Source organism: Leishmania panamensis (assembly GCF_000755165.1).
Source record: "Leishmania panamensis strain MHOM/PA/94/PSC-1 chromosome 31 sequence".
NCBI classification, from domain to species: Eukaryota; Euglenozoa; class Kinetoplastea; order Trypanosomatida; family Trypanosomatidae; genus Leishmania; species Leishmania panamensis.
In genome coordinates this window covers 548,447-560,678 of record NC_025878.1, presented here as the reverse complement: position 1 = coordinate 560,678, position 12,232 = coordinate 548,447, and the positions used below count along the sequence as shown (strand labels likewise).

At 55.5% G+C, this 12,232-nt stretch overlaps 1 protein-coding gene across 1 annotated transcript, besides 1 other annotated feature; it reads left to right on the top strand.

Annotated features, from left to right (window-relative positions):
• Positions 1 to 7,611: 7,611 nt before the first annotated feature.
• On the top strand, positions 7,612 to 11,505 carry LPMP_311330 (hypothetical protein; the record flags this gene model as incomplete). Its single annotated transcript, XM_010703221.1, has 1 exon — positions 7,612 to 11,505. The coding sequence occupies one exon, from the start codon at positions 7,612 to 7,614 to the stop codon at positions 11,503 to 11,505; it is 3,894 nt and encodes a 1,297-aa protein (XP_010701523.1).
• A 462-nt stretch (positions 11,506 to 11,967) lies between these two features.
• Positions 11,968 to 12,232: part of a repeat region that runs on past the window's edge.

Here is a 12,232-nt window from a genome sequence, read left to right as displayed (position 1 = left end):
CACCACCACCACCACAGGCACTAAGACCTCGATATGTCGCGAGGGGCTTTATTCCGCCGATGCGCGTGCTGTTGGTGATGGTGGAGTTTTGTTTGCCTCTCTTTTTTCTGTTGTTTGTTTTAGTTGGTTGTCTCACTGCACGAGCGCAGGCGCCACACATAACGAAGTCAATTTTCACCCTTCCCTCTCCGCCCTTCATGTCACGGGTTTACTCATTTTGTTTCCTCCTTCCTCCTCTCTACACTCTCGCCCCCCCTCGCCCTTCTCCAGTGCCCTTTAATGATCCCACCCACGTTGTGGTCTTTTTTCGTGTCCCATTGTGTCTCTCTCTCTCTCCTGCAGGGTCCCATGTGCAACAACAAAATGTGCGCAGCTGTTTTTTCTCTCTTCTCCTTTACCGCAGAGCTATGTTGGCGTTTCTCTCATTTTTTCTCTTGCCTCTTGCCTCTTGCCTCTTCTCTGCTCTCTGAGGCGCCTCGCTGCGCGTCTCTCTTCGGGTGTTTATGAACTTGGCACGCCGTCTCCCCCCGCCTTCTCTGCAAGCGCGTATGTGGGGGTTACTGCACGTGGGGGGGGGGAGTACACGCCTGTTTGGAGGCGGTTGATGTATTTGGTGCATCTTGTGTCTTTTGCGCACTCTCATTTTCGTTGTCATTGTTACGTTCCCCTGTTCCTCTTCTCTCGTGTCTCCTGTCCTCTTCACCGGCTTTCCCCCCCTCCCCCCGCTCCCCTCCTCGATATGTTGTCGTTTATCTGCGATGGCGGCGCTGCTGTCCATCTCTCTTTTTTCGTCGTCTTCTCACCATCGATGTACTGTCGCCGCTGCCACTGCGTTTGCCGCTTCAATTTTTCTTCGTGGACGGGCGCACTCCATGTGGCGCCATGTGGTGGCTTGGAAAGAGGCCGGTGTGAGGTCGATATCGCCCGCGCAGGTGTCTGTCATGTCCTCGACTCGCTTTCTTTCGTGCCTCTCTACCACATTTTGTATGCCGCTATGCGGCGCACACAACCAAAAGGGGGGGGGCGGAGGGGAGACGAGGTGTGCGCCAGATGGAGGATCGCTGCGGCAGCACCGCGAAAGAAACGAAACAGGCCGTAATGACAGCGACATCACCGATGCCAGGAAGCTCATCACGTGCTAGCAGGATAATGATGGGGAGCTCTTTCTCTGAATAGCGAATCACTTAATCGGTCCTTGCTTTGGTAAGCCGAGCGTCTTTCCTCTGCGCTGTTGCTCCGGTTTGGTCCCGGAAACCAGTCTGCTTGTGACCACCTCGACGGCGGTAGCATGCACCGCTTAGCGCTCACTGAACGAAGCGGTGCACGCAGAGGGAATGCGTGAGAGGCAGAGGGGCGTAAGCGTTTTGGGCGAGTGATCGTGTGCTGACTGCTGCTCGCTTTGAGGGTGTGGCTGAGCAAATGAGTCACAGCAGAATTCATCGCTGACTCCAACCTTGCATTTCTTTTTCTGTTGAATTTTTTCTCCAGTAATGCGATTGCTGTTGGCTGCCCGATGCTGTTTGCAAAGAGGGCTGCATCTACCTTTGCAAGAGGTGTTCTTGCCTGCTTGAGTGGAAGAGTGAAGACTGTGCCTTCCGTGATGTGATGGGCCAGTGCGCTGGCGTGCTGGCGCGCAAATGCCGGGTGCCTCTCTTCTCCTACATGCTTGCCGCTTTGCGACCTGCTCAAGCTCCTTTGCTTTAAGCCTTCATGGCAGGAGTGGCGGGTGTGCGTCTGTTTCGCGTAGTCCGATTGTTTTGCACATGAAAGAGGAACTCAACTCAAAACTGCGTAGCGCCAGGATTTTTTTCAGACCCGTCTCTCTGCGTTACCCCAGTAGGGCCGGAGGAACCCCCCACCCCCAAAAGGGTCTCTGACGTTCGTTTTCCATGGCATTCCTAAACGTGGCGCGGGGAGGGGGCGCCGAGCTGCTGGCACTTTTGTCAGAGGCGGTCCGCTACGGCACGACTCTTGTCTCAGGTCTTTGATGGTGGTTCTCTCCTTCTTCGAACTGATTTGAAGAGTATTGTGCGACTAAGAGGAGCGCAGAGCTCCATACATGGATATACCTCCGTTGTCGTGTGTGTGTGTGTGCACACCGTGAATTCTGCATCCCTCGCATCTGCTCCCGCTCTTTTTTTCCTCCACTCTCTTTTCACAATCGATTCACCTTCCTGGACGGGGGCTCCCCCCATTTAACTGCTTTGACATTGCACTGGCAAACACCACTCTTGCGCGTGCATGTGCGCCCCCGACACTTCACCGGCTGACATGCTCCTACACATGTCCTCCTCATACACTCGACAGTAGCTGAAAACACTCTTTTTTTTCTCGTCGCTGCTGTTTTATTCTTGGGGTGTCTGCAACTTTCCACATGATACCGATCTGCGGAGAACACGCCCTTCATCGTGTATCTGTACTCTCTTTTCTCTTTCTAGTTGGTTCCTTACACCCTTGCCAGTCCACTGATCGCACGAAAGGAAAGGAATCGTGCGAGGACACACACGCTGGAGCAGGCCTCAGCTTTTCCTCCAACCGCCCACCGAGACGTTAAAAAGTCTCCCTTCCCTCAAAAAGAGAAGCTGAACGACAAGGCCCAAACAACGGTACAAGACGGACATCACACCCGTCCACCCCCTAACCAGACACCTCGACACCACGTGGCAAAGGAAAAATACAACAGGCACGTTTTTCTTGCTTTGCCGCTTTCTGTCTCGAGCTTTCTCCCTCCCTCCCTCTCCCTCTCTCTCTTGTCTTTTCTTTTCCCTTTTATCGTCACATTTTTTTGCTGAGCTGTTGCAATTCTTCGGACGCCATCGACGAGTCTCGTTGTCCGCATCTCGTGCGCTAGGTCGCTTGTTGCTTCCCTCCACCGGATCGTCCTCCCTTCAGAGCCTCTCCCCTTTTACTGGTTTGCTTGTTCTTTCTCTGATCGGTTTAAGCGTCTCTGTCCTCTTTTTTTTTCGTTGTGTGCACATTCTTCTGCGTACTTGTGTGTGTGTGTGTCGTGTCCCCACTGGTACTCCCATGAGCGGTCGAACAGCACTGTCTAGTGCTGTAATCTCCTTTTCCTTTTCGTTGTGGTGCGCTCATCTGAGCAGACACTGTGATCCTCCACAGGCGCTCGCGGAAAGAGGCGTCTCTTGCTCTCTCCGCTATTCTGCTTGCGTGTTACAGGCTCCACAAGAACAAGACACACACACACACTCACACACGTCTGAGGGTGCGAGGAAACCTAGAAGCGGTGAAAGAGGGAACAGATGCAATCACTGAGGCATCCACTTAACCTTTGATAACCGAAGTATTTTGCTTGAAAGAGAAGCGCTGGGATACATACATACTGCAGACACACGCCTTGACTGTGAATTTCTTTGCTGTCATTTTCTCCATCTTTTCTTCCGCCCTCTCGAGCCACACAAGCGCAGGAGTCTACGCGGTGCCTCTCCCCATTCGCTCGCCCTCTTTCTCACCCTCTTGCGGCCTGTCGAAAGCGTTTCTTTTTTTTTTCTTCTTCTTCTTCATTTTTTTTTTGTTTTCGTTTTTTTGTTTTGCGCTCTCTCCTTTCGTTGATTTGCTTTCAGTTTGATTTTCTCGTGTGTGTTGTTTCCTGCACAGTGCTGTGCTCCGTTTCGTTAATTTTCTCCTTCTCTTTCTCTTTTTTTTTTTAGGCTCGTTTCTCAGCTCTGCAGTTTACCTAGAGAAGGCCACCCCGGGGACGGTGGGCTCTCCATTTTTTTTTCTTCTACCCCCTTTCCCCACGCACTTCTCCCTCACTCGACTCTCCCCAAGTCCTTCTTATTGCCACTATCCCTCCTCAAACATAACGTCGCGCGCCTTCTTCATTTTCACCTTTCTAGGTCTCGGCAGAACGGACGTCAGCAGCAGGTGTTTTCTTCAACGCCGACGTGGAAAGAGAGGGAACAGCTGGAGTGAAGTAGGCAGAAGAGTCAAGACGACGACGACGAAGAGAAGAGAAACGAGCGAGCACGATTACAAGGAAGACTTGTCACTTCTGTTTTTCTTTTTCTTTTTTTTTTCGTGTGCGTGTTTTCCTTTTCTGTATCTCCGCGGAGTATCAGCCAATCCGTCTGTGCGCCCCCCTTTCTATCACTGTGGGAGACTTGCTGACCGGCACAGGCGTCGAAGGAGGGAGAAAACAACGCGAAAAGGAGAAGAAAAAGAGAGGGTACATCGGAGGACTTCTGCAGTTTTGCTCAACTGAGTTTTTTTCTTTGTTTGTTTCTTCTTCTGCTAAAGTCCAGTTTTCTTCTTTCTTCTCTGCCCCTCCCCCCTTTCGCCTGTCTGTGCCGCGTTTGTCCTCTGTAAAGCTAAAAAAGGAAAAGGGAAAGAGCGGAAAAGGGCAGCGCGACACTCACTCGCACGCTCACCCACCGAGGCGTTCGAAGAGATACACACAAACACCCGCAATCAAACAAGTAGAAAGGAAAGCGCACACCGACCATCGCATAAAAGAAAAAAAGAGACAGACCCACACGTAGAGAGACGATTACGAGTGTGAGTGGAGGGGGCGCCGACGACTTCTGCGCAGTACTCTCGACACCACGCAGTGTTTTTGCGATCGGGGACTTTTATCTCGATCAGCGTCCGCTTGCGTTTTGTGTCGTGGGAGGAGTCCGCAACACGTGAAACACACAGACCCACACATACGGATAGGCAGACAACAACAAAAAAAAAACACGCTGCTGTCTTAGCTATTTCACAAGGTTTGCTCTCTGTGCGCTTTTGCCTTTCTCCCTCCTTTGCACCCGCGTCAGCTCGTGTGTTTTGGCTTTGCTTTCTTGCTTGTTTTGGGGGTTCCCACTTCACCCTTTTTTTCTTTCTCTCTGCGTCCCCCCCTTCAGCTAGGCTGACTCTCTTTCTCCTCTTTGCACGTTCCCACCACCACCACCACCTCCTCGGCTGTGTGGCTTTTTCGTTAGCATACGTGCAGGTAACCTCGCTCTTTACAGTCTCAGGAGCCCACCTTGCCACGACAGGGAGAAGAACACACAACTAGCCTGCTCGCTACACGACTGCCAGAAGCCGGCCGTTGCCGTGTCTCAGGAAAAGAGTGAGAGTAAGAAGAGCAACTTCGTAAGTCTTATTAGCGCTTTTATCGCTTTTTTTTCGTTGAGCTCCCACTTGCATTCTACTCTGAGAGGGAATTATTTCCCTCGTGAGGGTGTGACAGTGGTGGGGCTTAGAGCTCCTGCAGACGGTGACAACAGTGAAGCAAGTCGACGCAGACGCAGCCGCGTAAATCGGGTTCACTTCTCTTCTCTTTTTTTTTTTCATTTTCGTGTGGATGTTTTGCCGCTGATTTAAGCGTGTATCGGTACCTTCTACCGCTGGCCTCTGCCGTTTTCCCCCCTCTTCAGTGGTGTAGGCTTCTCTTTCCCATTTTCTTTTTTCCAGATTGGTCTTGCCCCTCCTCTCTCCCGCCCCCCTCCTCCCTGTGTGTATGTTTGGGCATATATTAGGGCATAGACAAGTAAAGCAGTGCTGACATCGGGGACTTTTTCCGCTCTGCTTCAGTACACCCACTTTACGTCTCCTGTGCTGTACATTCTTTCTTTGTGGCCGTGTTAGGCCTTTATCTGCCTCTTGCTGGTATCGTAGCAGCGTGTGTGTGCGTGTATATATCGTCCGCCCCCCTTTTGTTCTTGCTCACTTTCTACGTATCCCTAAAAAAGAGTCTGCAGAAACACTAAGTGTCTGCATCGCTTGTGTTACATCTGTGCTACGGTAAACGGAAGCACCGTCACCATCGCTTTCTACTTTCATTGCCGTCGCTCATTCCTCTTTACATCATTGACAAGAGGGGGGTGCAGGCCTGAAAGAAAAAAAGCGAGCGAGACACGCTTGACAGAAGCGAACGCGAAAGAATTAACAGCAACGGAGAGCGGCTGTATCTTTCACGTTTGGCGCCGAAGAAGGATTCGCTGTGGTTGTGTGCTTGCGTGACGAGGCGTGTAGGCGGTCAATACGAGAGAAAAAACGAGGAAAAGCGAATCGAAACGAGAGAGAGGGAGAGCGCTGGGGCTGCAGCTGCGAGAGCGAAAAGGTTTTATAGGGATACGTACGCCCCTCGGCACCGGTTCCTGCATTTGAGCTCTCCACTTCTCCGATACCACCAGCCGACCCCTCTCTCTGTCTCCTTTTTTTTTTGGCATTCCGTTGTGTGTCGGTACGTTCCTCCGCTCGAGGCTGGTGTCGTTTAATTCATACTGGAGTATTAGCGCCAGGTGCCGTCTCTACCGTACTTGACTCATCGGTGATTCTTTAGTTTAGCTTATTTATTTGAATTGATTTCCTTCTCCTGTGCTGGCCGCGTCTTGGTGGCAGCTCTCTGCGTGTGGTGGGTGGCACTGACTTCCGCTGCACCTTTTTTGCCTTTCCTTTTTTTTTTTCCTCGTCCTTTCGTTTTCACTTTGTTCTCGAGGGCATCTTCCTCGAGCGACTTCCGTATTAAATTCCCCTTCAACACTTCTCCCTCCCTCCCTCTCTCTCTCTCTCTGTTTGTGGCGCGCGTTTCGGTCGGTTAGTGCTCTCTCTCTCACTGCTGTACTGCCTCTCTTCTCGCCCCATTCTCACCGCCCTGTGTGCTTCGTGCCACCCTCATAACAAGGCGCGAAAAGCCAACGTGAGGCAAGGTGAGTGGTGCATGTAAGTTCCACGACACGCAAAAAAAAACTAGAAGAAGAGAAAGAAGATACCATCGATCTGCAGGCGAGCCCCTTCCCCCCAGCTTTCAGTGTCGTTGCATCTTCTGCTGACTGAGACTGCGCCCCCGACTTGACTCGGTTCTTCACATCCCTACACGTGTGCGCTGCTCTCGTTTCTCGTAATTTCTTCTCTCTTTCCTGTTTTCCTTCCCTGTAATTAGACCCACTGCGTAGCCATTGACTCCGTCGATTGTCTTGCCGCGTACGTGTGTGTGTATGCCTCCTGAGTCTTGCATTTCTATTTTTCCTTCGTTTGTTTGTATCCCCTTTGGTTTGTTTCAATCCTGCAAGCGCCTTCGCATCTTCCACTTCTTCTTTCCCCCTACGCCTAACGCTGCGCTTCACTCTTCCCTGCCTGTGCTGCGAAGCTGTCGTGCTCGATCGTTTCTGTCTTTCCTTCGTTCTCTCTTTCGTCGTTTTGGTGCCTTTTTTGTGGGCTCATTTTTTTGTCTTCGTGCGTGTTTGCGCGTACGTGCACGGGTGTATTGCAGCTCAGTCGCACGCCGTGCCTTGCCCCCTTCTTTGGTTTCCGCTGCCCTGCTGTTTTTTTTTTTTTGACTCGGCGGGAGGGGGGCCCATTACACTTTTGCGTCTCGAAAGGCTCGCGCACCCGCAGTGCACACCCGACTCTCCCCTCTCCCCCCTCCTCCCCCTCTCTCTCTGCGTGCATCTTCGTTCGTTTTTGCCTCTTTATTTTGTTTGCTCCGCCTCTTTGGGGTGTGCTGTCAACGGCGCTTTTCCTTTTCGGGCGTCGCGCGGTTGTACTGCCTTCAGCGGGTAAGCTGAGGAGGTCGCTTTCTGTCTCTTCTTCGGTTCTCAGTCTTTCCAAGCAGCCCCCCTCCTGCCACACCAGGCAAGCCCCAACCATCTAGCACAGGAGTAAGCGATGGGGGCTCTTCCAAGCCACGAGACACACGCGCGTGGCCTCTACAGCCACCGCCATGGGCGCAACCGACGGAATGAAATCATTCTCATTCCCTTGACAACAGCCTTCTTCCCCAGCCCCGACTGCCCGCTATTCCAGAACCTGTACAACTCGAGGTACCGGCGCACTGCCAAGTACTACTTCCGTGCTCTGCGTAGTGCTCAGACACCGCGCGACAGCGACTATTTCTGTCTCACAACGGCTATCAATGAGGAAGAGGCCTTCGAAAAATTTTACAGAGAATACCTGGAGAAGTGCAAGCTCGGGGGTGGAGAGAGGAACATGGCCGCGGCGACGGCGGCAATGATGTCATCCACAACCTCCTCCCTGCTCCTGTCTGGCAACGCAACCACCGGCAGCGGCGCCAATGTGGGAGGTACACGCGGACCGGCAAACGCAACGCCGTTGGCCCAGTCACCTCAGGATTGCTTGAATGCACAGGGCTTTCCGCCCAAGGTGGGCTCGATGGAATTCCGCAGCTACTCCGACACCCGCGAAGGACTGTACCAGATCCTCATTCGCGATAACGAGCCGGGCGTCTTCGCAACGGATGAGGCGTTGAGACAGGCATACTGGAAGCAGCTGCAGAAGCAGCAGACGGAGCGTCAGCGCGCGTATCAGCAGCAACATGGAATGCGCGCTGCTGCACAGGCGGCAGCAGGCGGCGCGGGTTCGGGCGGTTTGGTGCCACCTTCGCCCCCACTCCCTCCACTGTCGTCGGTGCCACTGTCTCCTTCGGCCGGTATGAGCGACGCATCCCCGCCTTATGGAGGCTCCAACACCCCCGGCACCCTCCCAGAAGCGAGCGCCACCATGTTGTCGATGGATGACTTGTCCTTTGACGAGTTCGTCTCTGGCTACATGGCAGCGAAGCGCTACATGAAGGGCAAGCCGCTGCACAGCCACTATAGCACCGCCGTGGCCGCCAATGCCAAAGGAGACTCGATCACGCCGGGCATGGGTGCGAAAGGCACTGCAAAAGTGCCGGACGAGTACTCGGCAATCCGCTACAAGCACGTTACGTCGCCGGTCGCATATGACGTGCGTCCGCTTCCGTGCGTGATTGCTTCACGCTACGACCCCGGGAAGCCGCATCCCGTAGACGACCCGCTCTACGTCGAGTTCGGTGGCTCTTATTTGAGGATTATGGGCATGTTTGGCCTCTTCCCGTCAACCGTCGGCATGCGCCGTGGGGCAGGACGCCACGGCGCCGAAGACGACACCGGCGCCGCCAAACCACAGCGCAGCTTTCCGCGCAAGGAAGGCAACTGCAACGGCGACGACGACATTGACGAGGAGTATGAAGTTGAGCAACACCTGCTGAAGGGGACGATGTTTGTGGACAAGGACGTCGGCGATCAGATTCTCGGTAACATGGTGATGCTTGCCACATACATGTACGTGCGCCAGTGCATTGAGGCACGCATCAACCCCCAGGCGATTCCCATGCTTCCAGTGCTGATACGCTTTCCGCTGTCGAACATTCCCATGCTGCAGTTTGTGCGCGAGTTCCGCGTCCGCCTGCGCAGCCTGCTGGAGGCGGGGACGGCGAAGGCAGGCCAGAAGCCGGTGCACATCGGCATGAGCGGCTTCAATCCCGAGGATCTTGCCGAGCCCCACCACCCGCAGCTGCAGCGCCTCGAAGAGGAGGGCTACCTCTTTGAGCCTGATATCCCATCCGCCACAACGCTGCACCAGCTGTTCATGTCTGCAGAGCAGGCAAAGTCCCCCAGTGCGCCACTGCGACGCCACAGTGGACTGAAAACGCTCAGCTGCGGCAAATACCCAATTATCATGATGTCTGGCTTCAATGTGCAGTCGACACCACTGCGGCACCCGGCCTTGAACACGACAGGGTACCCGCCTGCCCTGGCTGCTGCTGCCATGATTGCTGCCGCGCACCGCCACTCTGCGATATCCAGCCCGCAGTCAAGCACAAAATCAGGGTCTACGTACCCCACGTCTGGCACCGCCGGGGGAATGGGCTGCGTCCCAACCTTTCCCTTGACAACTCCACCGCCACCACTGCCTGGGCATGCGGGGGCCACGTTGGCGACAAACAGCACCGCCTTGCCGCCCCCTCCGCCACCGCCGCCAGCGCATGGTGCGCCAGCTTCGGCGTCCGCTCCTACGACACCTGCTGAAGAGGCGCGAAGAATTTCCCTGTTGCACCGGCGCAAGCACCGCTTCCGGATGTGGGTCGAGGATGGCCACGTCTGCGTTTGGGCGAGCGCAGCGTACGCCCGTCGTGCTGCGCTCATTATGGCGCAGCAGCTCAACACAACAGTGGACAGCAACTCGGTCCCGGAGCAGCGCTCGTGGAACTACCGTGGATTGCTGCACGCGAATACGACGGTGCCACTGCCACGGCACATCAACGACGTCATCATTGTGGCCGAGGACATCCCTGCCATTGGTTTGTGGCAGGGAGATGTGCTGCGGTGCTGCACGCAGGCGGAGCTTCAGGTAATGATCACATCCAACGGGACGGCTCCGCTACCGCTTCCGTGTTCCCTAGAAGAAACTGCAGCCAAGGGGGCTGTCACCACCACCAGCACAGCGGAGCGGCAAGCCACCTCTCTATCTGCCCCCAGCGGCGCGAAGCCTGCTACCATGGAGCCGATCGGCGGCGCCAAGAGCCTTTCTGTCAGCTCCAGCATGGTGGAGGGCACCGTTGCTGCCGCTGACGGTGGCGGCCATGTCAGCTTCACCAGCAACCACGTGAGCAACCCGTTCTTACAGGAGAAGGAGATGGCTATGCCAGGAGCATTCTGGGTGCGCGGCGCCGGTGGACTGGACGACTCATTCACAAACATCACGGAGACGAACATGCCGCCCCACCCAAAGGCCGAGAAGCAGCAGCTGCAGGCTGCCATGCAGCGGGCAAAGAAGGCCGCCGCCGCTGCTGCTGCTACTGCTTCTCAGAACAGCGGCAAAAAGCGACGCAGCACGAACCCCGAGGGTGCTGTGTCCGCCGCTGCGCAGCTGTTCATCGATATCGACCGTCGCGAGGGGACGCTGAACATTGAGGAGGTGGTGCTGGCCTGGATCAAGGTGGTCGCCATTCTCACTCGCGACTCTACTGAGGAGGACCGCGCGTGGGTACGCGACCCGCAGGGCAACCCAGTCCGCGTAGACCGCTACGTCATCCGCCGCTACGAGCATGACGGGGTGCGCTTCTTCATTGGTGTCACCCCGCGCTTCGTGGGCCAGCAGCGCCGCATTGAAAAGGTGCTTGGCGAGGTTTACGCGCTGGAGGAGCGCGAGGGTCGTCGCTGGCACCTACAGAATCAGTCTCGCGGTGAGGAAGACGAGAGGTACGACGCTGGGCTTCACGCCGGCCGTGACGACGACGACTACCACGAGGAGGCTGAGAATCAGTGCCACTCGTCCTTGTCGCTTCTCTCCCGACGCACAGAGTCTCTTTCCTACGGCTTTGCCCCCTCTCTCACCTCATCTCTGAAGGCGACAGACAGCGGTGCTGGTGGCATGGGCAGCATGTTCGACGGTGTCTGGGGCACATCGATGATGCCGACGTCCCACTCGCCACTGTTGACCACGCCGTGCACACCGGCTGTACCGCTGGTCATTGAGTCCAAGTGGCATCCTCCTCTGACGGAGTCGTTGAATGCATTCCTCCCCCGAAGCAGCTCAGGAGGGACTGTCGAGACCAGCTCTCGGCTGGCCTTCGCGGCGGTCTTTGGAAATACCGCCCAGACAACCGGCAGACCTGCTGCCACGACGCCAGTAAGAGCAAGGGATGGGGAGCTGATGGACACTGGCTTTGAGGTGGACGATCTGCTGAAGCAGTACACGTCGGAACCCTTCTTCTTGGGCGGTGTAGACGACGAGTGATGCTCTGGTGTGGGGTGCAAGGAGGCTGAGGCGTATCGTGCTGCACTGTCATGCCCCTGCGGCTGTTTTGAGTCAGGACTGTGGGACGTTTCTGCACTTTCCATCGATTTTTTTTTGTTTTTTCCCCCTTTCACTGCAACAGGCGCGGGAGAGTGCACGCACTACTTCCCATCATGAGCTCAGGGGGTGGGCTGAAACGTACTACGGCGGTAGTGGCGACCTACAGCCGATCTGCGTCGAGTCCTCTGGCCCACCTCGGCGGACCTCTGTGAGTCCGCGGCTCTTTATATGCCCCAATTCACCTATCAGCACTCAGGCGTCTCCTCTTCGACGCTTCTCCCGGCCGCAGTGAGGCAATGGCCGCTTAGGAAAACTTCTCTCGCGTCTTCGTCAGCCTGTGCGTCGCCTTTCGTGGCGTACGCGTCATTCTTCTTTGTTCATCGCCGTAAAGGCACTTTTCAGATGACAGAGGGGGGCACACACCTCGATGCGTGGCATATCAGGTGCCCAGCACCCCCACCCCCTTCCCCTACTCCCTGTGAGAAGGCCAGGCAGAGCCCCCCTCTCCCTGGCAATGCCGAGCCACTCCTGGTGGCGGCAGGGCCCTGCGTCTACGAAGTAGAAAGGTCAGAACGGTGTGTCGCTGCTGGTGTCGGTGGGCCGGGTCTGGATGGCATCGTGTCGGAGCATCCTGCAGCCGTGCCTAGGCTTGTGCCATCGATAGGAT